Below are 27,118 nucleotides of genomic sequence, written 5' to 3' on the forward strand. Positions count from 1 at the left end.
GTTTCGATAACGTGCTTAGGGTAGAGAAATTTGGTTAATTGTTTATGAATGATGTCGAGTTCCTTGTCTAAATAGTCTTGAGAAAAGATCTTTAATTATCTAAAAAAAAAAAAAATTAAGCCCTGCCACATACATCATTAAACCAAGAAAAAATGACCACAAATGACTAACCTCAATGCAGCTATCAACTTTAATTATAACTGTCCCCGTGGAAAATTATGTCCTCGAAGCATATATAGATAACTGAATGCATATGAGAATTTTGATTGAAAATTTTGTCATTGGGGTTGCTATCTATTTATTTCAGTCGCTCCTCATGTAAGCGCTGCTCTTTTGTTTTTCGCGCCTTTTAAACTTTGAAATGTCAAAATTTAAAAGTCTCAGGGTATCACTGACCTCCGTCCGCTGCATCTGACTGGGTCTTTTGTCCATAGCCACCGTTACCACTTTGAAGACAGTAAGTACATAGAAGCCTGTGAATATTTCATAGATAATTTTGTTAAATGAAAAGTAATCCAGTTAAAAATGATATGAAATACGGAGTGGAAGAGTTTAGGCGTAGCTCGCTAGCGAAAGATGGCTCGAATTGAATGAATTAGGTTATCTTGAGCCTAAGCGTGTGCCATATGTGGGTAGCAGCGCAAGAAGGGGCATTTTTTGGGCACCTCACGCATTTATGATGTACAGGTCTAGCCTAATTGCTTAGATAAGTTAGCCTAGTTATTATCGACTAGCATACTCTACCGGAGGCGTAAGGTATTTTTGCGTCTCTTCAGCTCCATATTTATATTAATTATATATGGGGACTCAAGCGGGATAACGAGATTTTTTGGAAAGGAATTAAAAAAACGATGTATTGCACCTTCAAGAATAGTTTGAAATATCTTAGGGCTAATTGCCCAAAGTTTTGACCGAGGGAAGGTTCGTTATATACTAGCTTGGTCCACCCCTAGACTGAACTTTGCCAGATTGGGTTAGGCTAACAGCCTGCGACTTCTTAGGCCACATCAAAAACGTCATTACTACAGGTCCAGCCTGAAAGCATGTGTAAAGGTTAGGCTTGGACTTGGTAAGTGGGGTTAGGCCTGTATAGTATAGCATTCTGGCTTAATAGTATTAATTTTCAGTCTGCAGGTTGTCGAGTAGCCTAAGGTTGGCCACTCAGTCAAGATTTGGGCATGAGATTGGATTGTAGGTAGAACTGTGGGGTTGCTCCGCGTCAGGTCTTACCTTGGAAATTGACTTCTTATAGTAGCCTATTTTGGTTCGTTATTAACAATTTACCTTTATTTTTTGTCTGTCGACTGTAATTAACATCAGAACTGTTATGTTTTTGTCTGCTGGCCATCCTGGAATGCTATTGTGCATGCAGTGTTATAGGGGAGCTTTTGGTCTTTCTCCCAACGAGTTCCCCCACCCAAAATCCTGCGTTCCCAAAGGGTCCCCAATCATGTTGGGTAGTTATGAGGTTAATAATAATTGACCTACAATAAACAACACGACCACCTTCTTTAGCAACACAAAAAGTATAGGAAAAATAAATTTCCAAGGTAATAGTCCATGCGAAGTTACCTTGTAGCTTTACCCAATCATAATTTGAACTCAACATTTTACCTAGAAGTATGTGTAATTGACCTTCAATAATAATTCTATTACTCTTTTAATGTTTTTCACATAGTAGGAACCAGACATTCCTTGTTTAACACCACTTAGGTTAAAATTGTTGGTCTCCCCTCTTCAGGCAAACATGAGCAGTCAAGAGATCAATTCTGACAGGAGTACTGGATCACCAGTAAGACCTAATGAAATGTTTAGGTCAAAGGTCTTCTTTGTGCAGGCTCTTGACAAAGCAACCCACAAAGAGATCGTCTACAAAAAAGTTCAAGATGTGGTCACAGAAGGAAAAGGTTTGTCAGTTTGCATGATGGGCTGCAAGCAATAGTTGTGTTTTTCTTCCTATGGAAGTATTTTAATTACTCATCCTGGACATTTTTTGTAGTCATGAAATTAAAATTGAAATACTTACCTCCTATAAGACTGTAGCTATCTAAATATCCAATAGGCATAAGTACAAAGTGTGTGAAAAGTTCGTTATTGATCATTTATTGATGATTCATTCACAGCTGACTGCCCCTCTCCAGAAACTGTTTATCTTGGTCACTGTGGATGGACAGCAGTTGGCCAGGTGGTTAGTCCAACTTACTTTGCCATGGGGCTCTGCCGTAAGTTAAATCTCTTGCCTTCCGAACGGTGCACCCTTTTACCTCTTCGTGACCAATATCAAGCAATACAGTTGTGCCTGGCAAGAATCAATAAGAAGGTCTGTGATAATATATATTTTTGTTTTTTATGAGTATGAATAAAAGAAGTACTAGACTGTACAGTATTCTGCTGCACACTAAATTCATATAGCATTAATTATGTCATGTTAGTTCTAAAGTAGATATAATTTAAGTAGTTCCTTGATGATTTTTCTCCTTTTAATTGCTGTAATCCTTTTACAGAAATCAGGTGAGTTTTCTGCACCTGTCAGTGATGTTCTAGACGTGTGGAATGAACTGTATCGAGAAACTGTTACTTTAGACGATGCTTCCAAGCTGCTTTCAGTGGATGATGAAAATAATGATGATGACGACTGTTGTCTAAATCTCCCCAGCTCTAGGAGGAAAAGGCAGGTGTAATTTTTAATATTACTGAAGTATTTCCTTTGTTCTTTAATCCCTTAAATTTTGACTGAACCAAATCTATGCTTTTTCTTAGGTAGTAATAAGCAGAACATTTAAGATCCTCAAAATTTTATGTATGCAGAACCCTTAGGGCATCAAAATAACATGTAAAGTGTGTCTCTCCTTATTTCTTATACAGTATTATATTGCTTGTTGTACCCCTTTGTATCCTTTTATGTAAAATCTAATATACTGTACTTTAGTTCTCATTTTACGTGGCCTAATAATTTATGACGCTTTTCTTTTCCTTAACAGTCATGACCCTGTAGTAAGAGAAATGCAAGAAATTGTTCGCGACTATCAAGAATTTATCAAGTCATCTGGGTTTATTGATCACTTTTTCATCTTCAGTGCCCTTAAGAAGTGGCTAAAAGAAGAAAATGACATCACTGAGCATATAGGTTCCAAGGTTAGGAATAACCCAAAAGGCACAAAAGTTTCCTGTGTTGAAAAGTATCTCGTTAGAAGTGTGCCTACAAAATGGCTGTTCAAGTCAGTCATCTGGTTGTGCGAAATTATGGCTTTTAAACATTTGTTGTTGACATGACTATATTGCTACTCTAATTTTATTTATCTTTCATTACATTTTCTTATTTGTCTGTAGTATGATTAATAGTAACCACGCTTATTAAATTGTTTTTTGGAACTATCAAAGTGCACTGATAAACCAATAAATCTCCTGGTTATATCATCTTAAAGTATTTCTTAAATACTTCCCTTCTTAGCACCGAACAGTTGAGCTTTTCTTTCTCCTGTAGTGTAACAAAAAGTTGTCTTAATGCATTTTGATATTTTTTGTTGCAGGTTTTCATTCTTGAAGGGGTAGATCAGATGCTAGCAATGGAGAGAGAACTTTTAAAGTTGCTCTTAATTAAAGCTCAGCCTATAAAAGTTGTTGTAGTAGAGTCTTTGGTTGATGGGAAATCTCTGTGTGACTTTGACATGTCTGGTATTGGTGAAGATGCCATGAATACATCACAAATGTCGGTGGCTGATTCCAAAGATGATGAAACTGTTGGTAATTGTGTCCCATCAGTTCCCTCTAGAGAGTCTCCATTCTCCATTGAAATAGAGCATTTAGAATCTGGTCTTGATGAATACATAGAAGAGCTCCCAAGAAGTTCAGGCTCTGCTGACTTCAGTGATTCAGAACTGTATGTTGAGCATCTAATTTTGGCTCACATAAGGTTACTGGTAAACACTAGGGACGAGCTTGCTATAGCTACTTTGTGCAGCATGCCAGGGAGAGAAATCACTCAACAAGGATTTCATGACATCAAAGAGGAGGCTCAGAAAAAAAATATGCCTATATATCAGGTAAGAAATTAGTTGTAGTGATCACTTACTGATAATGTTTTTATTTGATATTTTTGGGATAAAATATTATGATATAGAGCAATTCTTTTACAGATTCTGTTAACCCACTGTTAACAAGATCTTGTTTCACAGACCATTTTATCATTCATCATGCGTCTTCGCCTTGGTGGAAAGGGGTATCAAGCTGACCCAGACTGCCCTCTTTTACTTCATTCAAAGCCTTTAGGAGAATTTGTTGACTCTATTATGAAACTCCAGAATATTGTTGAAGAAGAACCTAATCCAAGGTGAGAGATAAGTTAAATGTATGAGGTAGTAAAATTTATCCTAACTTGTGTTTATTGTCATGTTTGTAATGTAAGTTATGCTTCATTTATTGATGGTTAGTGAGCTTAAAAATAATTACTTAAAGGACTGTTATGTATGATGCCATTATTATTGTTATAATTATTATTATTGTTGTTTTTATAGTTTAATGACTAAGAAGGCATTTAATTTAGAAATGGTTTAAATATTTATTTCAGAAAAGGAGCTGTTAGAGTCTTGTCTTTAATTAAGAATGGGTTGTTGAGAATAAGAGGCCGTGCTTTGAAGGCTGCTTGCATCGAGAAAGTTTGGGAAATCCTGTACTCTGCATTTTGTAGACTTACACAAGAACCAGATGATAACGCAGAATCCAAGGATGTAGGTGACAAGCCCAAGCTTCAGCAGACAACTGGTGCATTAAGGCCATGTTTGAAGGTTGGTGATCTCAGTATGCATTGCACATTCCAGTTAAGTGGATCATATAAAGGCATTGCCATTTTACTAAAGATGACGGTGGCTAAATTTTTATGTTCCATATAATTGCCCCAGTGTATAATGACAAAATCCCCAACATTTGTCATGTATGTAGAAAATTCTTGCTAGTTTAAGACTTGGCTGTAGGTGGAGATGGAATACTGTGTAGATATTTAGATACTTACTAATGCTCTTGGAATGGCAGTGAGCAGCAGTTTAGAAATCAAAATTAAGGATATACACTGTACTATATAAAAACAAGCAGCTGACATCACTTAGAATGTTTTTTAGTGTCATGTATGGAGAAGTGACATAAATGTAGCAGTTTAATTTTCATGTTAAACTTTGATGTCTTGTATTGTAAGCAGTTTCACAAAGTCTCATTAAAGGTTGAATGGAACTCATTGTAGAAGCCTCAGATTTGATAGAGAAAATCTCTTTCTGAGTGTGGAATAATAGCTGAAGTGATGCTAATTTTCATTATAAAAAAAATTTGTGTACATTAGACATAAGGGAATTTTTTAAGTTATCAGCTGGAAGGTTTAAGTTTACATCTTGTATTGTTTCAGTACTTTAATTTTTGTATAGTTTGCATTTATGAAACTATCAAGCAGACATTAATTTTGTGAGACCAGTTACTTGTACATAATTTTTTTGTATAGAGTACTTTAAAATATCAATGTACATGTAGTGTATACATGTATTGAAATTTGGTACATATCATGTATCCATTTAACCCTTTCATATCTGCATAGTTATCACATCACTGAGGGCACATGAGCCCCGATGTGTCTGGGAGCGCTTCGACAGTGCGAAAAAATAATTATTTCGAAAATTCAGCAAAAATAGAAATTTTATGCCAACAACGTTCATTTTGCTGTCCTTTTTTCTAGATGTTTATATTTTATGGTGGAATAGTCAGAATAAGAGTCCCAGCCCTCTAAATACAAAAAAATGTGAGTTATTTCACGAAAAAAAAATCTTTACTTATTTTCATATTTTCGTTTCGTAACTCAAAAATATGAATGTCAGGCGAATGAATTATTTATTATGAGAAAGCCAATAAAATTCTCTAAATATCGACATATAAAAGAATGGAAAACGAATAAGTCCAGCTGGTGAAAAATTGATAGAAAAAGGGCAAGAAACAGAGCGCTCTGCCCGGCGTATGGTGAGAATTATCGCTAGAAAAAGATTTTTTGAAGAGCCCGATCTCGGTTATTTTTCATAGAAATTACTTTGTAAATATACAAAAATGTAGAGGAAAAGTTGAAGAATAATGTGAGAGTCAAGAAAAATGGCTTTGGTAACGGCAACAGTTTCATTTTGACGTTATAAATTGATTGAAACGAAAAAATGTTACCGTTGTCAACATTATCGTTAAGTAGCTCAAAAGCTATAACAGTTAGGCGAATGGATTATTTTTATGAGAAAGCCAACAAAATCCTCTAAATATTGATATATAAAACAATGAAAAACGAATAAGTCCAGTTGGTGAAAAAATTTATAGAAAAGAGGGTAAGAAACCGAGCGATTTGCCCGGCGTATGGTGAGAATTATCGCTAGGAAAAAGTTTTTTTTGAAGAGCCCTATCTCGGTTATTTTTCATAGAGATTACTTTGTAAATATACGAAAATGTAGAGGAAAAGATGTAAAATAAAGTGAGAGTCAAGAAAAATGGCTTTGGTAACGGCAACAGTTTCATTTTGACGTTATAAATTGATTGAAACGAAAAAAAATGTTACCGTAGTCAACATTATCGTTCGTAGCTCAAAAGCTATAACAGTTAGGCGAATGGATTATTTTTATGAGAAAGCCAATAAAATTCTCTAAATATTGATATAAAACAATGAAAAACGAATAAGTCCAGTTGGTGAAACAATTTATAGAAAAGAGGGTAAGAAACAGAGCGATTTGCCCGGCCTATGGTGAGAATTATCGCTAGAAAAAGTTTTTTTGAAGAGCCCTATCTCGGTTATTTGTCATAGAAATTACTTTGTAAATATACGAAAATGTAGAGGAAAAGATGTAGAATAAAGTGAGAGTCAAGAAAAATGGCTTTGGTACCGCAACAGTTTCCTTTTGACGTTATAATTTGATTGAAACGAAAAAAAAAGTTACCGTTGTCAACATTATCGTTCGTAGCTCAAAAGCTATAACAGTTAGGCGAATGAATAATTTTTATGAGAAAGCCAATAAAATTCCTAAATATTGACATATAAAAAAAGGAAAACGAATAAGTCCAGTTGGTGAAAAAATTGATAGAAAAGAGGGTGAGAAACAGAACGCTCTGCCCGGCCTATGGTGAGAATTATCGCTAGAAAATTTTTTTTTTTTTGAAGAGCCCTATCTCGGTTATTTTTCATAGAAATTACTTTGTAAATATACGAAAAAGTAGAGGAAAAGTTGAAGAATAAAGGAAAAGTCAAGAAAAATGGCTTTGGTAACGGCAACAGTTTCATTTTGACGTTATAAATTGATCGAAACGAAAAAAAAAAAGTACCGTTGTCAACATTATTGTTCGTAGCTCAAAAACTATAACAGTTAGGCGAATGAATTATTTTTTATGAGAAAGCCAAGAAAGTCTCTAAATATCGACATATAAAACAATGAAAAACGAATCAGCCCAGTTGGTGAAAAATTGATAGAAAAGTGGGTAAGAAACAGAGCGCGCCAGCCAGGCATACGGTGAGAATTATCGCTAGACATTTTTTTGAAGAGCTCTACCTCGGATTTTTTCATAGAAATCACTTTGTAAATATACAAAAATGTAGAGGAAAGGTTGAGGAATAAAGTGAGAGTCAAGAAAAATGGCTTTGGTAAGAGCAACAGTTTCATTTTGACGTTATAAGCTGTTCAAACGAAAAAAAAAAAGTTACCGTTGTCAACATTATCGTTAAGTAGCTCAAAAGCTATAACAGTTGGGTGAATGAATTATTTTTTATGAGAAAGCCAACAAAATTCTCTAAATATCGATATATATGATAATGAAAATGAGATTCAGAGCCCTGCCTAAAATCCAGACGTCTCTTATGTGATGCACTAACAAATTTCCGCTAGTTTTACCGCAAAAACTTTGCGAAAGCATGTTGGAAACTGTTCTCGATTGACGTCGCTTTATGTAAACAGCCACACGCGTGTTTACCCAGCCTGCACGCATGGTCTCTGACAGAAGTGTGGCCTGCCAGGCCTGCGTGGAGTGCGATCAGCTGATGTCATTGTGAGAATTTTACTCGCCATGGATTTGCGCATGCACAGTAGAGGAACTAAAAAAATTTATAGAAAATAGAGGATACCAAACAGAGTGTTTCCAATAATGTAATCCTACATTTTATAAAAAAAAATGTAAGATATCGAGAGAAACGTGGGTAGGATCAGCTGATTTCATTGTGGGAAATTTACTATGCCAGGGAATTGTGCATGCGCAGTATAGGGACTGCTTGCCTGGCGTATCGATGCCTAAGTTACATGGTCCAAGGTATGCTTTAGCCTATGGAAACCACCAACTGTACGAAAAAAAAAAAAATTTACCCCTACCACACGCATTTAAAAATGTCGGTAAATTTTACGTAAAATTACGTCAGTCAGACAAGAAGGGGGTAGGGGGTTATTGCGTAATATGCCGTCAATTGGGCAGGAAAGGGTTAAACAGAAGCAACAGTAATAGTTTCATGTGTGTTTTAATGAGCATGAGATACTGAAACTATGTAAGCTGGCAGTAAATGTATGTAAAAGTTAAGACTTGAGATATGCCTTTTAAGGAGTTGAGAAAGAACAGTCCATGTAAATGGATCTAGAAATTACCGTCCCTTCATAAAGTTCATAGTTTACCCCAAGCTCATGGTGTGAATTACAGTGTTAATTTTCCATGAAACAGGGGCTTCAGTTTTATTGTTCTTTATTTTGATGCGTGTAGGTTATACAGCATGAGGCCCTAGTTAGTGGGGTTTTTAGTGAAATAAGGTTCTTAGTTGGAGTTGCGGTAAAGGATAAATTTTATTCACTATTCAGCACATGATCATTTTCACTTGGCCAGTTGTAACTTATAGATTTAGTTCAACTCTTGTTGACAAGGTTTTTTTTTTTTTTTTTTTTTTTTTTTTTTTTTCAAAACAGTTCCTTGGTTCCTACTCAAGCTAAAATAAATTCTTTAAGAAGACAGGTTTTTTCAGGTTTTCCATCTGCCTTCTGCCTGTCTGCTTTCTCTGCTCTGCTCCTGGGCCATTTATACAGTTGCTTCAATTCTTGATGATTCTAGCGTGTTATGTAATCATGGTCAGTTTGGGTAGATTATGTAAACCCTTTCAGAAAATCAAAACTAACATGCTGTTAATAAAAACAAATTTCACAAACTTAATTAGGAAATGTTTCTTCAAAATAAACTTAATTATGAAATTAATGTATACTGTTGGTGGTTCTGAAACACAAGAGAAAATTAAATGATTTAATCTATTTCTCAAACTGCAACAGGAAATTGTGCTTGGGGAACTTTTCAGAAGGAAAATAAATAGTTTCATAAAACATGCTTTGCCCATGTCCAAGTCAAACTGATAGAAACAAGAAAAGGAAGAGGAGAGAAGGGAAAGTTGTTACTAAGACCCAAAGGAAGTGTGACTTGCCTTTTGAAGTGTAGGAAATGTTAGGGAAAATTAAAGTGTGTCAAGATTTCCAAAGCTTGATAGGAAGGAAAATGAATTGAATGTATAGTCAGTACTGTATAAGGGTTGCTGATTTCCAGTGAAGAAATAAGTTGATCTGATGCATTCTTGAGACTGCATGAGAACAGTCTCTCACTTCTTCAGCTGAACAAAATGCAGTAGTAGCTGAAGGTAGTACCCATAGAAATGCAACAGAGTATGCCTTGTGGCAGACATGAAGAGGTTTGTGAGATTACTGATTAAACAAATTCCTTTTAATGGCTCTATTCTTGGGTGATGTTCCATAGTTTCTGATGTGGCTCTTTAGGTTTAGATGTAAGATTATTTATATCTCTGCATAAATACTTATGTATCATGGAAAGCACTAGATTTATTTTCTGTACTCTTTTCAGTTGCTTATTGCATTGTGTGATGAAGCTAGCAGCCGAGGAGCTGAAGAAGTTGATTCTCTTAGTGAAAACTTCGTTACCCAGTGCAACAGTTCAAAGAAAACGACCACACCCATCAGAATACCAACAGTTTTGTCACTTTTTAGGTATGTGAGTTCAACTCTTATCACTGCAAAGATAAGTGATTGCTATTGTTACTGACATTTTTGGAACCTTTATTTCTATTCTTACCAATTTTTTTAAAAAAGGTTAATTATCTTTCTCATTTACTTACCACCATTTATTTAGAGTTCCTAAAGGATCATTGGAATATATTACAGTAAATTTAAGTCTTGAGGTTATTGGAATGATGTGTCCATAAGAGGGAAAGCATAGCCATTTTGCACTTTGTTAAACCAAGGGAAAATTTTCAGATCTTTAATCATTTGCCATCTGTCTTGTTCCAGTTGCTGCAAGGTTAGAAAATGCTTTTATCAAAAGATCAAAATAGTGTCATGTGTATTATTCTATCCCCAATGTGAAAATACACACTATAGTTTTTATATTGTAGAAATGCTCTCTCTCTCTCTCTATTGATTTTTAATGAAACTTTGTTTTTCAAAGTCCTCTTGACACCTGTTCTTTAAAATATCATTTTTTTGACATGTGTAGTGTAATTCCTTGCCTTGATTGACTCTTGTATACGTGATTTGTTTCAAGAACAAGTTCAGAAGTAGATGTGTTATTTGGAAGAATTGCATGTTTAAGCCCTTTTGCACAGTACAGTCATTTTGTGACAGTATGAGGGAAGATTTGTAGGAAAAAAAAAAAAGTATGGTTGCAGTATTTTGATATATAATTCTTCAAGGATTCATGACTAGTAATTCAGGTTTTTGAGTAAATATTGTTTGTGGCCAACTCAGAAATTTTCCAGTTTTCATAAATGTGGGTTACAGGCAGAATTGTATAGTGTTTGAAGCATGGGACTGCATTTTGAATAAGAAAAATCAGTCTATATACATTTCTCTTACATTAGTTTGACTGCCTTTTTTGTGTAACTTCACAATTTCCTGTATTTTTATTCTATAATGTATACTCTTTTGGGGTTTGTTTTATATATGCTGTTTGGGGTTCTTTGTTTTATATACTGTTTGGGGTCTTTTGTTTTATATACTCTCCTTTGGGGTTAGAAAACATTTATACCTGCCAATGCTGCTACTTAACTGTCCCAATAAAGTTTGCTTACTTAAACTCTACAAGTACTGTAATTTTAAGATGGTCAGTACTCTGAGGTTCTCTTCCTACATCATTTAGAAATTGCTAATAAGAAAGTGCATCATGGATGTTAGCCACCTGAAAAATTTGTCAGCTATAATTTTGTCAGTTTTTACAACCTGCCTATTTTATGGTTGCCTTGTTCAGGGAACACTTTATAAATAGTATACAGCTTTGATTTTCTTTTTCAGTAATTAATATTATGTATCCCCCTTTTTGAAGATGCATGAATAACTTTATTGCTTTAGTAATATTATATATATTTCTTCCATGTACACATTATAGTTAGTTAAACCTTTTTAAATGATTACAACTGGATAATTAGCTTTTTTCTAAAATATCTGAGCATACCAGTTTGTAATGCTCTCACATTTTCTAGTTCCCCTGTTGAAGGAAGTGCAGCTTCAAATGGAGATGACGACTACGATAGCAGCTTGAGAATGCGGCTGATGGCTTGTAAAGGGCAAACGCCAAAAACTAACAATGCACCAAAGTAGGTTCTTGCATTTTTTATTATGAAATTATTTTTACCAGAAGCCTTACTCTTGTTATAAAACCTTCATTGGTTATCATTTATAGATTAATACTGATGATCATTGCTGCAAAAGTTTCCAGGAAATTATTTTGTGTAAAACTTTTCTTGTGTTATTCTTTTTTAATGCTATTTTTAATATGTTCAGTCCACTGAAGGTAGCACCAGAGGACTGATAAAAGACTATTAAACTATTTTAATATGTTCAGACCTTTGAAACTAGCACCAGAGCACAGATAAAATTATGGAATTCTTGTGCATACAAATGATTACAAATACTTGGTGGTAGCTCCTGCCTTGAAGGAGATAGACTGTATAGGAATAATCAGTGAACACTTCAACTGCAGCCTTTTATCAACTGAGACCATTTTACCCCAGATGCCAGAAGGGGACACTTCTTTTGATTGAACAGACATAGAAACGTTGATGAAATGAAAGTAATTATAATACAATCAAATGCCAAAGGCTTGTATATGTAAATTGTATATTTTTCATTATATATCAAGGTTTGTTTTCTTTACAGGTTCAAGTCTGGGTGTTCATGGGCACCAGATGATCTTTCGCCTGTACATAAAGGCGATGTAAGTCTAGACACTACTTTATCACCTATAGTTGGGCCCACATTAAGGGCTGTTGGCAAAACAAGCAAAAGTAGCCAAAACTGGAGAGAGATTGTGGAAGCTGTATCCCAGGATGAGGTAAAAACTGGACACTTATTACCCAGAATACAGTTTTAAGCAATCATGGGTATTTTCCCACATTGTACTAACAATTAACTTATTAGTACTAATAATTAATGCTTATTTGCCTGCATTTACTTATAATTAACAATTATTAGCCTGCATTTACCAAAAATTAACACTTATTTGCTTGCACTTACTTATCTGCATTTACTAATAATTAACATATTAGCCTGCATTTACTAATAACACTTATTTGCCTGCATTTACTAACAATTAACATATCAGTCTGCATTTACTAACAATTAACACTTATTAGCCTGCATTTACTAACAACACTTACTTGCCTGCATTTACTAATAATTAAAACTTATTTGCCCACGTTCACTAATAATTAACACTTATTAGCCTGGATTTACTAATAATTAACACCTGTTTGCCTGTCAGTAAGAAATAACGGTTGAAATATTGGTCTTAATGACAATGCTTTTTTTATATATTTTAATGTGTAGCATTTTCAAGCAAAGTTATGGAAGTTATTATTAATATGTGCGATACCTTTACTGTAAGATCCCTGACCAAATTCAGCTTTAGACATTTTCATTAAATAACAGTTTCTAAATGTTGTATGCCCACAAATTAATGTTCTTTTAAAGCAACATTAAAATCAGCAGTGGACTCTCTCATGCCTAATCCATACTGGCCCATGTAAACAAACCACCTACTACATTCAGTTGAATCATTTGTCTTGTAGTTTTTAATTTTGCAGAATGGAAAGCTACACTTGGAGAGGAATTTTAGTATTCAGAAGTTATTTTTTTTTTCTACAACATTTAAACAGCAATGACATTCCCCCTTTTTTTTAACAGGAGGAAAGACGAAAAGAAGCTGAATCGCTACTTTTGAAGGAGAAGGCTTCTAAGCCGAGTAAGGGATCAAAATCAAAACCAGATGAGAAGAAAAGTAAGCGATCTCTCTTGACTGATATTTCCAATATAGCTGCATCAGAAGCAAATATTAAGAAGTCAAAAACGTCAGGGACCGTAAAGAAATCCCCAGTGAAGAAGAAAAGTAAAGCCCTTCCTGTCCCAAAAGGGCAGAAGCCCATAACCTCTTTCTTTAAGGTTTAAGTGTTTCATCCAACTTATGAACTAGTCACGATGACAGCAAAGATCATTAGCTTTGTACATATGCCACTAAGTTTTTTTTAATTATGGGTTGGTTGCTAGAATCATATAGTAATATATAGAACTAAAATGGAGGAAGATTATGCCAAAGATAATGTCAATATAGTTTTAATAAATACTACAGAGGTGTCTGTAAACATATCGAGTCTTTCATGTTTGCTCTTTTAGCTGTTTAACATATAAAGGATTTACAGTGGTTTTTAAATATGACTACTCATGTAAGATACTGTACAGTAAATCATATGCAATGAAAAGATAATGGTTCATAACTATAGTACATAATAATGAAGGGAAGTAGTTTCAAGTACTTGACTTCGTTTGAACTTGGATATTTTTAAGACTTCATTTGAACTTAGATTTTTGACACTAAACCAAATGGAAGCGAGTTTGTAAAAATTATATATATGGAGGATTGTGCTCATGAACAGATTGCTAAAGGCATGGTTTTGTTCAGTTTAGAACTTGGAATCTACTCTGTGGTTTCTTATTACTCAGAATGTGTAGATGTGACTCTTCAAGATAACACTTAATCCCTGGGTTAACATCCAAGGTAAACTGCTTATTACACTACAATGGGAGGAAAATAATATAATAAAGTCTGTGAAACTTTTTTTTTTTTTTTGAATTTTTCATTGCATAACAGTTGAAATGTAATGATACTCTTAAAATTATTAGTGGCCTTTGATAAAACTATCAACATTAACATTTTCAAAACCATAAAAAGATGGGTTATACAGGTGTATTACAAATTTCAGAAAAATGTTTTAATATTACAGACTAATAGGAAAACTTTTTAAAAATCACTGGAGATAGAAACTAAGTGGCAAAACTTATTAAAAGAACTAAAATACAATTTCATGGCATTTTAAATCCTAATCAGAGGTCAGTATGCATTAGGTGGAAATATTCATTAAATTTTCAAGACATTACTGTTTCCATTACATATTTTTCCCCACAACACCTCAGCATTTTAAAGATTTTAATATGTAAAATATTTATAAGTAAAAGTAAACTCTCCTTGTTTACTGCTGATGTAGGTTGACATATGCTTTCCATGTGTGTATGGTGTGATTAATATCCAAGTAAAGGTTTTCTGATGGATTTATTAATAAGCTGTATGTGTAACTCCATAAAGAAAATTAGTACCGATGTAAAATTGTTTATGATAACAATAAGACAGGTTTACCTGATGTTACTTGAAATATGTCATCTTGTATTCAAAGGTGTGACTTTAATAATAAAATGAATTACAACTCAAGATACCAAGTTTCATGTACAGTACTACTAACACCACTCATTTATGATGAGTTCTCTGTTAAAACAATCTAGATCCAAAATTTAAATATATTTCATGGATTACCCACCGGCAAAATAATTGTACCAACAAGATTAGATGAAAATACTGCTGAGACTAAAACACACAGCTGGAAGTTGTTTAAGCAGCAGATATACACACCATGTTGGTAATGGGTGTGACTGGTAATTTTTAATGCCATTCTCAATGCTGTACACAAGTACAATTTAACATCAGCCATTATTTTATGTACTCAGCTAATGACCCAGTTTCCTTTTTGCTACCTTAAGATTTTAAATATAAAAAGAATACAACCATTTGAAATCCTATTTCTCCCCAACTTTAAAAGTTGTGTGTGGCCTGATCTATCAAGGCACTTGCATATTAAGCTTCAGTCTTAAAATAATGATTAATAAAGTTCTTGTTAATAGTGTAAGGTGTGTTTGCACAATTGTTGACGTAGTCTACAAAAAAAAAAACTACACTAAACATATCTGGAAAACTCACAACCATTTCTCCTTGCAATGAAATTGTGTCCACTACCTGAATTTTTTATTTTAATAAAATTCAATACTTTACTTCACCACACAAAGTACTGTCAAAAAAACATTATTCACAACCTTGATTACAGTACTATACTCATTAAATACTTGACAAGACACATCTTCCCTTCCCATTTAAAACAGCAAAAGATCATGTCAGTTAATACTGAATTAAGAAAGCAAAATGCACTCACACTGCTTGTATATAGTCAATTTCAAGTGACGATGCACCACGTTGTTTGTACGTTTCGTAAACACCACCTGTAATCTGCAATATGACTGAAGTTATGTCAGATGTATCCAGGGGGTCTTCATCAGGCAGAGGAGCTCCTCTGAAGTAAGGCTTGAACTCAGTAAATGGAATTGTAATCACTGTCCACTCATTCTTTGGTACCTGAAAATGACAGAGAACAACTGTCAGCCACATGAGTGACATTAAATTTTTTTTTATATAGGGTTATAAAATTCATATGGTTTGAAATTCATAACCAGGTCAAAAAAAATATATAATGCATAATATTTGAGGAGCTGTGAGCAACTGAGAAAATGAGGGTTGGGCATGGCTCTCCTGATAGAAAGTCATTCAAGGTAATTATACCTGGTAAGTAGTCAGGTGGACTCTCAGTACCACACAATACAAAATTCAATCTTCCTTCAATGACAAGTTACTTTCAAAGCTTGGGAAGTTACTCTTCCTGTGTGTACAGGAACACTTAATAATAATGATATTATTAACAATGGGTGTTGAGCAAAGCATCCTACTTTCATGTCCTAATAGGTCTTCTAGATAACATCAAGTACCACAACAGGCAGGAAATAAGTGAAGCGTTTTCATTTCTTTCTAAGCCACCTCAAGGGATCTAGTAAGCAGCACTGAGAGCAAGACAACTAAAGAGTGAACAAGTAATACATAAACGTTCACTCAAGTAATATATAAATGAGGACTACTGCAATTAAAACTTTAAGTATACCCCACAACTTAAACCCAGACAAGCAGGATTTTAAGGATGAGCTACCACAGAAATTCTCATGCAGATAATACATACAGAAAAGTAAAGATTGAAAATGTTTTATTCACAAGCTTTATAACAGGATAAGGTAAACTATTTTGAAACTACTTGACCAGAACACTTTCTTACCTCATAATGGGCTTCATAAGATGGTGATCCATCACCCTCTCGCTGTCCTTTGTGTCTGAAGTTGACCTTATAATGGAAGTTTTCACCCTGGGCACGAACTTTTAATTCTATCCCAGAATAATGACTCAAGTCCCAGCCATCATCTGTAGCAAACCCTACGAATCCAGCACCATTTGGCTGTGGATTCAGCATAGAGAAAAGCACAGCTCTCTGGAAGAGCTGAGATTTCTGTAAAAAGAAAGTACAGTAATTTTTCATCATTTATGTATTTTCCAAATTTCAGCAGCTACACAAAAGGCATAATCTTGTACTTCCAACATGTGGTCAAATACTGTACAAAACAGCGGGAAATGTGACATGCTGACATTTATACATTTGAAAAATTGATCAACATACTATAAAAATACATTGAAGCACGACATTTTTACCTGCAAAGTTGCAACCCTAGTTGCAGGATGCTGCAAACCCAGAGACTCCAATAAGGAAAGCAACCCAGTACTACACAGATAAAAAATAAAGTTAGGAAAAACTATATAAATGAAACAACAAAAGAAAACAAATGATATCCATATGAGCTTGCTAAAGCAAAATATACTGTATTTGCAATTTGAACGTCTTTAGGCTACAGCAATTCAACTACAGTACTTGACTAAGAAAATCATTGCATTAAACTGTGATACTGAAATCCTCATGATAAAATCTGTGCACGGAGCTAAATGAATGACTGCCAGAGGTAAATACTGTACTAAGATCTGGAAACTCAGTGGTGGTGGTTTTATCCAACAATTTAAGATGTGACTCATCAGCCAAAGACCAAACCAGGGAACAATTTTTAAGTTACATCAGAATAAAGGAAGAACAGATAAGCCAGACAATTCAGTTTCTCAGAATTGAATTTTCCTGAAAAAAAAAAAAAAAATAGACTTTCAAATGAGCTGCATGTTGTTAAAGAAATGCTGAAAATGAAAAGATCTGAATGGGGGACCTAAATTCCAAGTTTTGCTAATAATCATACTTTAAGTTTTGGTCATATTAAACTTCATCCCCATGCTTTGCATCATGCACTAATTTTAGCTAAATCTCTGCCAGGAGTACCTTCAACTAATGGTCTACAACAGGAAACTGGAATGACAAGCAAGCAACTTATCTTCTAGGCCAAACCACATACCAGTGTGTGTATACAATGCAAACTACCCTATGAACATCAGTGATTAAAATTCAACATTCACCATAGTGTCCATCAATAACCACTCTCTGAAACTGATTAGCTAAAACTTCCATGATAATACTAAGAAATGTTCATCCAAATCCTATCATTCCAAAACTGAAAACTAGTAAATCATGAACTCTGGAGTCCCCAGAACTAAAGATATCCCTTATATTATATTCTGTTTCTCTTAACATAATTGGCATCTCTATTGCTACTGCCAGGACTGGGCTTCATCTTTTCCCTAGCCACACACACCACTTCCTTGAAATCAGAGTTGAGTCCTTTGCAGATGGCTGGAGGACGGACTTTGAACCTCCCCTCTAAGGTACTGATGGCCATACCCAGATTCATTATCTTGGTGGAAGAGGTCAAATCTAACTCCTGTCAGGTTGATTTGGAGACTTAGGACAGGGGTAAGGTGAGCCAATTGTTCAAGCAGCAATGAAGGCAAATACTTGTCCTTTGAACCCAGGCTACTGCTGGAACCAATACTTGCATGAAGACCTGTGGTCACTGTCACCAGCATAAAGCATAAGACCTTGAATAGGTACATCTTGTCCAACCAGATGAGGTGTAGGCATTTCCTGGAGGCCAGATTAATCAGGGATATGGTAAAACACATCCATGATATTGGCAAAAGCTAAGATTAGTGCATCTTCTGATGGATCTTGTCACTAAGTCCACTCTCTCAACCTTGAAGAACATGACTCATGAGCTTGAGGCAAGTTAGCTCTATTACTAGTCCTCAAGCTCCTGAGGTTTTCAGAGCCCCAACTAGTCGTTTGTAGAAGGCTAATAACACTGGGTCAACTTCTCTGATGACTCTGTTCTTCAGCATTGACTGGACCTCTTTATACAAGGCCCTGAACCCACAAACATAGGACTCAAATTTTACCTGCAGTGGGAAGAGGGCATAGTGTGTCTGCAGGAAAGGAAGATAATATTAGATTTTCACCACCCAGAGATTGGCCCTGCTGGCCTACCAAGCCTGTAGTTTTCTGCAGACATCCACACCAAAGAAAGGCTGTTAAATGGGGGATTATGAAAGATCTCATCTCCTGCCTCCTCTGGCGGGACACTTTGTGGAAGTTCTTGCTCCTCTGCTAGACTTCCTTTGCTGACCAAACCTCTTGCTACAGTATGGCAAGAAAGGGAGCCTCAATTGGAAGGACCCTGCCTTAAATGGGAGATTTCCTCTGTTGTGAGATGCTGGTTGTCAACACTTTCAGCATAAGATTTTTCTGTTGTTAAGTTCTTGCAGACACTAAATTAATAAACATAATTAAAAACCTGGGAAGCACAGGTAATGTACTATATATTCAAACAAAATCTAACTAAATCTGATGCCAAACAGTTCTCATTACTTAACATATTACATATCAGAACTCAGTGATACAGTATGAGAAAACTTTCCCAGTGGAGACTGTAATTAAATCAGATATCAAAAACTTCTCAATACAGTACTTAACATGTTACCTGTGACAACTGAAAAATGATGCAGAATAATTAAACTTCCCATGGAAACTTAAACACAAAAATCTACAGTACTGGAATACAACATGGTTAATAACCACTCTATGGTTCCTATTAACTTGTTCTTTTGGCCTGAATTACCATCTGGTTCAAATACTCAAATCATCCCCTTTCTCCATGATCTTCTGGGCCTTGCCACTGACTGGCATCATGGCATTTCCAAACTTGGTTGCTTGTCTCCCGTTATTAGAAGCCCAAACCATTTAAATATTTTAGATCTCCATACAGTCTTTTATTTTCAGCTTTACAATACCTGTCAAGTGCATGCTAATTTGTCAGGTTTCTCACCTTTTTTACCTTATTAAAAAGACTGATTACAAAGGACATGGCCAAAAATACACCTGGATCATGATGATCACCCATATTCAAGCACCATTCCTAACTGGCAAAGCAGAAAAGTTCCATCATATTAAGCAATCACTGCCAAAATTGATCTCAATACACTCAAGGACCTAAACAGTATCCTGTATGAATCAGGTGATTCAGGCTTGTACAACTGCAAATAAGAGATGCAGGAAAAACTTTCTTCCTAGGGAGGACCCCTTTGTCTTGTAGTCCATCTTTTGCATTGCAGTACTGGCATACATCTTAAAGTAATATACTGAACACAGTTCTAGTCAATTAAAAGTACTGTACTGTATTACTAGTTACCTGGATTACAAAGGCACCCTTTGACATTCCTGGTGTCCTAACAGTGTCTGAAGATTCCCTCCAGTTATCTAAAGAGGCCATGTTACGGAAGTCATACATCATTTTAGGAGCTTCTTTACGTGCTGATACACTGATAAAAAAAACATAACAGCATCTGAATATCAGACATATTTTAAATATGCATTATTGTAATGTAATGGATCTGATTACTAATTGTAAGATACCCTGTTTGACTCTGACTACAAAAATCAAATTGTTAAATTAGTCAAAGGTAATTAACAAAGTTAAAACACTGTTTCATCAAATGTTCTCATAAAGCTGTTATGAACATTTTTCATTTGTTTCAGATGGTTGGAACACTTTATGGGCATTATGATAAATGCTTGGACTTTAGTATAAAGTGCAGCTGTGACATAAGTGCATTAAGATTGAAAACCTTCATTCATTCCCTTTACAATCATTTCCAAGTCCAAAATAAATTTGGAGAAAAAGTTATAACTTGTGTAGTGCTACTACAACTTTAATTGATATATCACTGTCTTAACTGAATTTTGTGAAAAATCTGTGATTACTACAGTAATCCTGTTACTCAAATGACAAGGACCGTACACAGAAAGTGACACAAGAAGCAAAAACATTAAGGAGTGTGTGAAGCAAACAAGAATTGTACTGACAAAGTCCATTTAAAAATAAATAATCATGTACACCTTGCATAAATAATTTGAAATATACAAGGTCTACAGGATGTAAAGACCCTTGATCTCACATGTACAAAAGAATAGTTCCAGAAAGCTGCAGCCCACCTCATAAATATAGTTATCAATAAAATACTTCTTTTTTGATTCAAAGGTGAATCTTATAGTTATATGGAAATCAAATCATGTAACACATATTTCAAGCTGTGATTTCCTTTTAAACTTACCTAGAAGCTGAAGACATGCAAGCCATATTGAAGCCAATAGAGGCTCCAAGCAAAATACCAGCTACTCTGAACATGGTAAAATGATGCATTCCACGTTCTTTAGTTGATTAGCTGTAAAAGGGAATACAGTACATAAAATTTTCTGTACATAAAATTCATGCCAACACAAAAAAATCAATAAAATTATCTTTGAGAAATACAGATACAATTGAAATCTGAACAATACATTTTAAAATCAAATAAACATATGCAATAAAGGTAGAACTATGGGTTTCTCCTCATTGGGTATTACCTTGGAAATTGACTTTTCCTATAATATCTTGGTTGCTTAGTAACATTTTATTGTTATTTTTTTCAGGTCGACTGTAATTAACCTGTAGTTAAGATCAGAACTGATGGTTTTGTAAGCTAGCTATCCTGGAATGCTGTCATGCATTCGCAGTGTTATAGGGGAGCTTTTGGTAAAAAGTGGAGTTTCTTTCACTGGGAGGCAGAACCCCCAGCAAAGTAACATGGCCTGCTAGGTTAGTTTAGGTTAGGGTAAGTTAGGTTAATATGGTTCTTTTTATAATAGGTTTCCTTAGCCACTCCCTTCTTGAACATATGGCTCCCCAATGGCTTGTGCATGTGTGGAACCATTCCATGGCCTAACAACAACATGGCAGTCCGGTTTTTCTCCCAACGATTTCCCCCACCCAAAACCCCACATTTCATTTCCAACCATGGGTCCCCGACCATTAATTGGTAATTCTATATCTGATTTTACCTAATGGTTTTTCTAAACTTGATTGACAATCTGTTTGTTGTCGGCCAAATGGAATACCACCTCCTTCATCAGCAATACTGAAAGTAAAATCACGAGTTGGATGGAAATTACACTCGATCAAAAATTCCAAGGTAAATAGGTGTGGAAAAGTTAGTTAGAAGGCAGTTGCCACCCTGATCGACAATAAACAACACCACCTCCATCAGTAACACTAAAAGAAAAAAATAAAACTTGCCCTTTTTTACCACAATAAAACTTGTTTCATGGAGTAGTAGCAATGCTTTTTGGTCAAATATTTATCCAAACGTTCTAAATATTTTAAATGAATGTTTCCAAACGTTCTACCAATATCTATAAATGCTAAAACAGACCCAAGATGAACATAAGACAAAATACCCGTAAACTGGTCTAAGACTAACCTTCTACGCGCTTAGTGCAGTTACGTAAGGGTGAGGCCTAATGAACACCTCGGCTACAGAGCCTTCTCCTTTTATAGTAGCTGTTGTCTTTGTTCAAATAGTGCGGGGGTTATGCACTTACGTAAAATCATCATTACGGTGTGACGCAACGAGGCCTTGGATAAAGTGCTAAATCATTTAGACTCAATAGTCAAAGCCAGAGCTTCGCCGAAGGACGCTAATTCAAACATTGAACGCTGTTTTTAGGAGTCAGTCTTTAGGTCAGATATTTTCGTACACCATTAATATGCGGACTTACTATAATAAAAAAGAAATTTCTTAAAATATAAATCAAATAATTTAATCCGGTAACTGGTTCAAGACTTTAACCTCAGTAATTACTTTGCAATATATCAAGAATGTTTAAATTTGACACATTGAACGCCGCCGCAACATTAATGTTTGCTGTGCTCAAATTCTCTTTACTTCGGTGTTAATATTATTATATTGGTGAGAATTTACCAGAACTCGGTACATTTATAATATCAGACAAAGAAGGAATTCAGTTCGCTGCTAGAAGAAACCTTTTTCCACTTCACATAAATTTCTTTCATAACACCTTAACAGAATGGATATAAAATTGTTGTCAATATACACATTGTAATGTACAAGTTCACACATGGCTATGGGAAAGCCCATATGAATGAGGGGTCAGATAAGAAACACTTCAATCGTAGGTCACGAAAGTCCAATTTTATATACTCTGCACGATGCATAAGTGCTCTTTCACTGAAATGTGCATAATGCACGCTCTGAACCATATTTCTCGTACCCTGAACCCTGTTGTTCCCAAATCAATGATTGCGACTTTCAGTGATAATATATCTTGTTTTCACAATTAAAATGTTGACATTAAATGCAACAGAATGTTCTGTAATTTTAAAGAAATTCTGAAAATTTCAAACACATTACTGCTTAGGAAAAATCCAATCTGCAGATTGATAATTTTACTGTTATTTGACTTGGTTGCCAGAACTTAACTAGACATGCAGACAAAAGCCTATTCAGTGATTTCTTCCCCAATCGTTATCCCATCACGTTTGTAATTTTGAAAGTATGGTAGACCAGTCGATTTGCCTCCCTAATCTTCTATTATGAATTTGCACAAATGTTTCGCCCACCAGTCTCTCTTCTTCTCCTGCTGTTATTATTGATCCATTCCTCCTTTTGACCGGTAACTTCCTCGTTCTCTTTCCACCCAGAGATATTTCATCAATAATTCTATGGGCAATTATAAGATCGATGCCTTTCCCTTTGTAGCTTGTTTACCCAATACTGTATACTCTTATCTTTTCTTCATTTAGAGTCACTGTCGAATGCTTAACGCCTACAGTACTTCTGTACGTTCTTCATTTTCTCCCTGAAATTTGTCTGCATGTAACTTTTGCTCTTGTCTACTCTTTATCATGTTCTTTTGCTTACGACCATTTTTTATCATATGATGCATATGAAAAAATTCCCTTTACTGTATTTGTTATGGCAGTTTGAACTACAGTTGACACATGTCAGAAGTGTCACAGTTTTCTCTCTCTCTCTCTCTCTCTCTCTCTCTCTCTCTCTCTCTCTCTCTCTCTCTCTCTCTCTCTCTATATATATATATATATATATATATATATATATATATATATATATATATATATATACAAATACACACTGTATATATATATATATAATATATATATATATATAATATATATATATATATATATATATATATATATATATATATATATATATATATTTGATACAAATACGTTTGATAGCAGAGTGGGAAGGATCTCTTCTGACTTTTAACCGTGCAGTGGGTGAGGACAATGGCCAGTACCAGAACCTCCCAAGTTCATCAAAAAACAAACAGTATATACAGTATATACAGTATATATATATATATATATATATATATATATATATATATATATATATATATATATATATATATATATATATATATATATATATATATAATACTGTATATGCTGTTTGGTTTCGATAAACTTGGGAGGTTCTGGTACTGCCCATCGCCCTCACATTCACATTAAGTTTTCCCACTGGAGGGTTAACTGTCAGATGAGCTCTTTCCCACTCTTGTGTCAAGTGTATTTGTACTCTATAATCCCATATAGTCCAAGTCCTGTTCTGTAACTTACCTCCATAATTTACAGGACCTTCCACTGGCTGATGTCCTAACACTTCAATACTCGCCGTTTCTCAAGCTCTCTGCTTTTCTCACTTTCTCATCACATCTCCAGTGCATCCCAGCCACTGGGATCACGGTCTGCTTTCCAACTTCTGGACAAAACTCTCAGCCACTTCATCCTTTTTTCTACAGTCATCCAAATGCACTCTAACGATGATTATCTTCACTTGTAGTTATACTATGCCTTTTCAGAATTTTCTCCATTTCCTTTGTATATACTCACATCTTCAGTGTGAGGGGAAGTCTGGTCTTGCACAAGCACAACAAAATTCTGCTGTTTACTAGTGAGGTGATCTTTAATTAATTGTAGTTCAGCAATACTTTTCTAATTAGCAGACTGCTTTATACACTTTTCCATACTGTACTCCCTTCTTGGTTTTGGCTTCACAGCCCAGTTTGTCCCCAAAGTAACAGAGATGCTCTATTTCCTACGGGTTCTGCTTCTCATCATAACATAATCCTCATCCAACTCTTCACTATTAACCTTTCTTGTACTTGTAGAGCACTGAAAATCTTTTTACAATTCAACTTGTTAACTTTATCCTCTCCTGTGACACTATCTGTCACACTGATGCATGTTGCATTCACCATTGCACCAAGCCTACAGCACCTGCATGACTACATTCCAGTCTGTACCTTCTTCTATGTTTCCTTTCCAGCTACCTTAATCTTATCTTTGCCTATGTTCACTTTAAATCATCTCTTTTCCCTTCCTCTTCTTTCTCTATCTCATCGTTGAAACATACCAAGAGGCTTTGACAATCCTGTTAAAAAAACACAAGGATCATTATTGAAAGACTTTATTTAAAGAAAATCTCATTACAAATATGATGAGTTGCAACCAACCACTTTTACTTGGGCAACCAACACAGTATAAGCAATATATTACCCTAGTCAGGCACTAGGCACACGCGTTTCCAGTAACTACTGCAATATCATCAGTAATTATAGAGCATATGGAATTAAACTATTTACTGTACACTATATTCTTACATAACTGCATAGTTAATGAGAGACTCAATAGTTTGATGCTAATAATTTCATTATGAAACAAAGTACACAATCTCAAAGATATTGAGTCCAACCAAGAAACAAGACGTTACTAAATTTAACTGGAGTAAGCTGTCATCCAAAAATCTACAAACAATAATACCTGTACCACTTTCCAGAAAGTGATTTAAGAGAATAGTTCAAATCACAAAAACACTAACAGCTTACAAGTATAATTTTCAAATAACAACAACCTTAATATTTATTCATTTACAACACACAAGAACCTGAAAGATTAATAACATACAACTTCATATAATGCTATTCATTACAAAATTAGATGCTTAATTATCTTGCAGATAAAAAAAACTGTTAAGACTCCGTCCATATAATTACCAGCCTCAACACTTCCAAAGTAACTTTCCAAGTTTCCTTGGAAATTAATAACTTTGTTAATTTACTTTTAATAATTTAGCAGAAAAGCTAATAGGGCTATGTTTGGAAAAAAAAGGGAATATTACATGGTATGTAGGTGAATATAAAGATTATTGCTTATGGAAAACCCAATTCACAAAAATTGCTAAAACTGCTGCTACTCTAAATACAAATAAAAAAGCAAATACAGTAATGCTTAATAAACTATAGTAAATTGTATTTCTAAAATTGAAATTTAAGAGCCTTAAAATAAACTATGTATGGTGCTACATGAACAGATGGTTTCTGATCTAAGAACTTCAGCCTAAATCTTATGAATCGTCAAAAATAACTTCTAATTAAAAGCTTCCTAACAACTAAACATTTATCAGTATCATACTAATCAAGATTTTAAAATAAAGTTTACCTTACTACTTTATGCTTACAGTAAAGAATTGTAAGCATTTTTAAAACTCAGTCTACAAACTATGATGATAGTTCCTCATTGGACGGGTGGGTATCGTTCTCAGCTAGCACTCTGCTGGTCCCGCGTTCAATTCTCTGACCGGCCAATGAAGAATTAGAAGAGTTTATTTCTGGTGACAGAAATTCATTTCTCATTATAATGTGGTTCAGATTCCACAATAAGCTATAGGTCCCGTTGCTCGGTAACCAATTGGTTCTTAACCACGTAAAATAAATCTAATCCTTCGGACCAGCCCTAGGAGAGCTGTTAATCAGCTCAGTGGTCTGGTTAAACTAAGGTATACTTAACTACAAACTATGACATTATCTTGGAGCCATTTATATTTCAAATACAATACGTAGTCCTGCAAATATGTTTGTTCCCTACACAATAGAAAGCTTTTTAAGTTAAATCATGAGTATTTACTAGGACATAAAGCATATCTAAATATTAATACAGTATAAGGATGAAAGTAGCTTTTCTTATTCACATTTTTGAGAGGCCAACCTACACTAGTCCACAAAAAGTGAATTACTATAAGCAACATTTGCGGTGTTTGCCAGCCAAAAGATGCACTACTGTTTTACACGAACTTTTTTTTTTTAAATAAACAGGATTTTAGCATATTTCAACTTACATTTATTGAAAATTGTTTTCATGGTTTTTTGGAGAACATTATCTTTTCAATGTACATTAAAGATGTTTTTACTTCTATCCACCATATCTGGATTATTGTACTGATAAGTACAGTAATCCTTATCTTTCAAGCCTAGGTTATCCTAGGCTGACCTGCTGTAGCCTATCATAGATAAAGCACCCTGTAGTGATACAACCTTTGGAAGAGGGTTGCATATACTGTTTCCTTTCTTGAGTTCAAATGCCTTATACTTTATGCCTTTTTTGTATTTACAGAACTCTAACTGTAAGCTTTTATGGAGGATGCACATGTAGGGATATAACAGTGAAGCTTATTTGTCTGAGCAAAATCCATAAAGATGTCTTGTTCGCTTGTA

General features: G+C 34.7%; 2 protein-coding genes across 3 annotated transcripts; one reads left to right on the plus strand and one right to left on the minus strand.

Annotated features, from left to right (window-relative positions):
* The first annotated feature begins 335 nt into the window (after positions 1 to 335).
* LOC136849984 (PCNA-interacting partner-like) lies at positions 336 to 14,781 on the plus strand. The gene is made up of 12 exons (XM_067123528.1): positions 336 to 457; positions 1,742 to 1,907; positions 2,124 to 2,320; positions 2,505 to 2,671; positions 2,982 to 3,135; positions 3,531 to 4,043; positions 4,176 to 4,330; positions 4,568 to 4,784; positions 9,874 to 10,016; positions 11,504 to 11,617; positions 12,180 to 12,354; positions 13,206 to 14,781. Exons 2-12 carry the CDS (start codon positions 1,748 to 1,750, stop codon positions 13,464 to 13,466), a joined length of 2,256 nt encoding a protein of 751 aa, XP_066979629.1. The 5' UTR covers positions 336 to 457; positions 1,742 to 1,747; the 3' UTR covers positions 13,467 to 14,781.
* Positions 14,121 to 22,251, minus strand: LOC136849987 (uncharacterized). Of its 2 annotated transcripts, none has more exons than XM_067123532.1 (5): positions 22,000 to 22,251; positions 20,815 to 20,925; positions 19,893 to 20,022; positions 16,499 to 16,726; positions 14,121 to 15,753 (listed from the first exon to the last, which is right to left on the minus strand). In XM_067123532.1, exons 2-5 carry the CDS (start codon positions 20,901 to 20,903, stop codon positions 15,550 to 15,552), a joined length of 651 nt encoding a protein of 216 aa, XP_066979633.1. In that variant the 5' UTR covers positions 20,904 to 20,925; positions 22,000 to 22,251; the 3' UTR covers positions 14,121 to 15,549. The 2 variants fall into 2 exon arrangements, with proteins under 2 accessions (XP_066979633.1, XP_066979632.1); XM_067123531.1 differs by having other exon boundaries at positions 22,121 to 22,249.
* Between the last annotated feature and the right edge of the window lie 4,867 nt (positions 22,252 to 27,118).

Source organism: Macrobrachium rosenbergii, chromosome 21 (genome assembly GCF_040412425.1).
Source record: "Macrobrachium rosenbergii isolate ZJJX-2024 chromosome 21, ASM4041242v1, whole genome shotgun sequence".
NCBI classification, from domain to species: Eukaryota; Metazoa; Arthropoda; class Malacostraca; order Decapoda; family Palaemonidae; genus Macrobrachium; species Macrobrachium rosenbergii.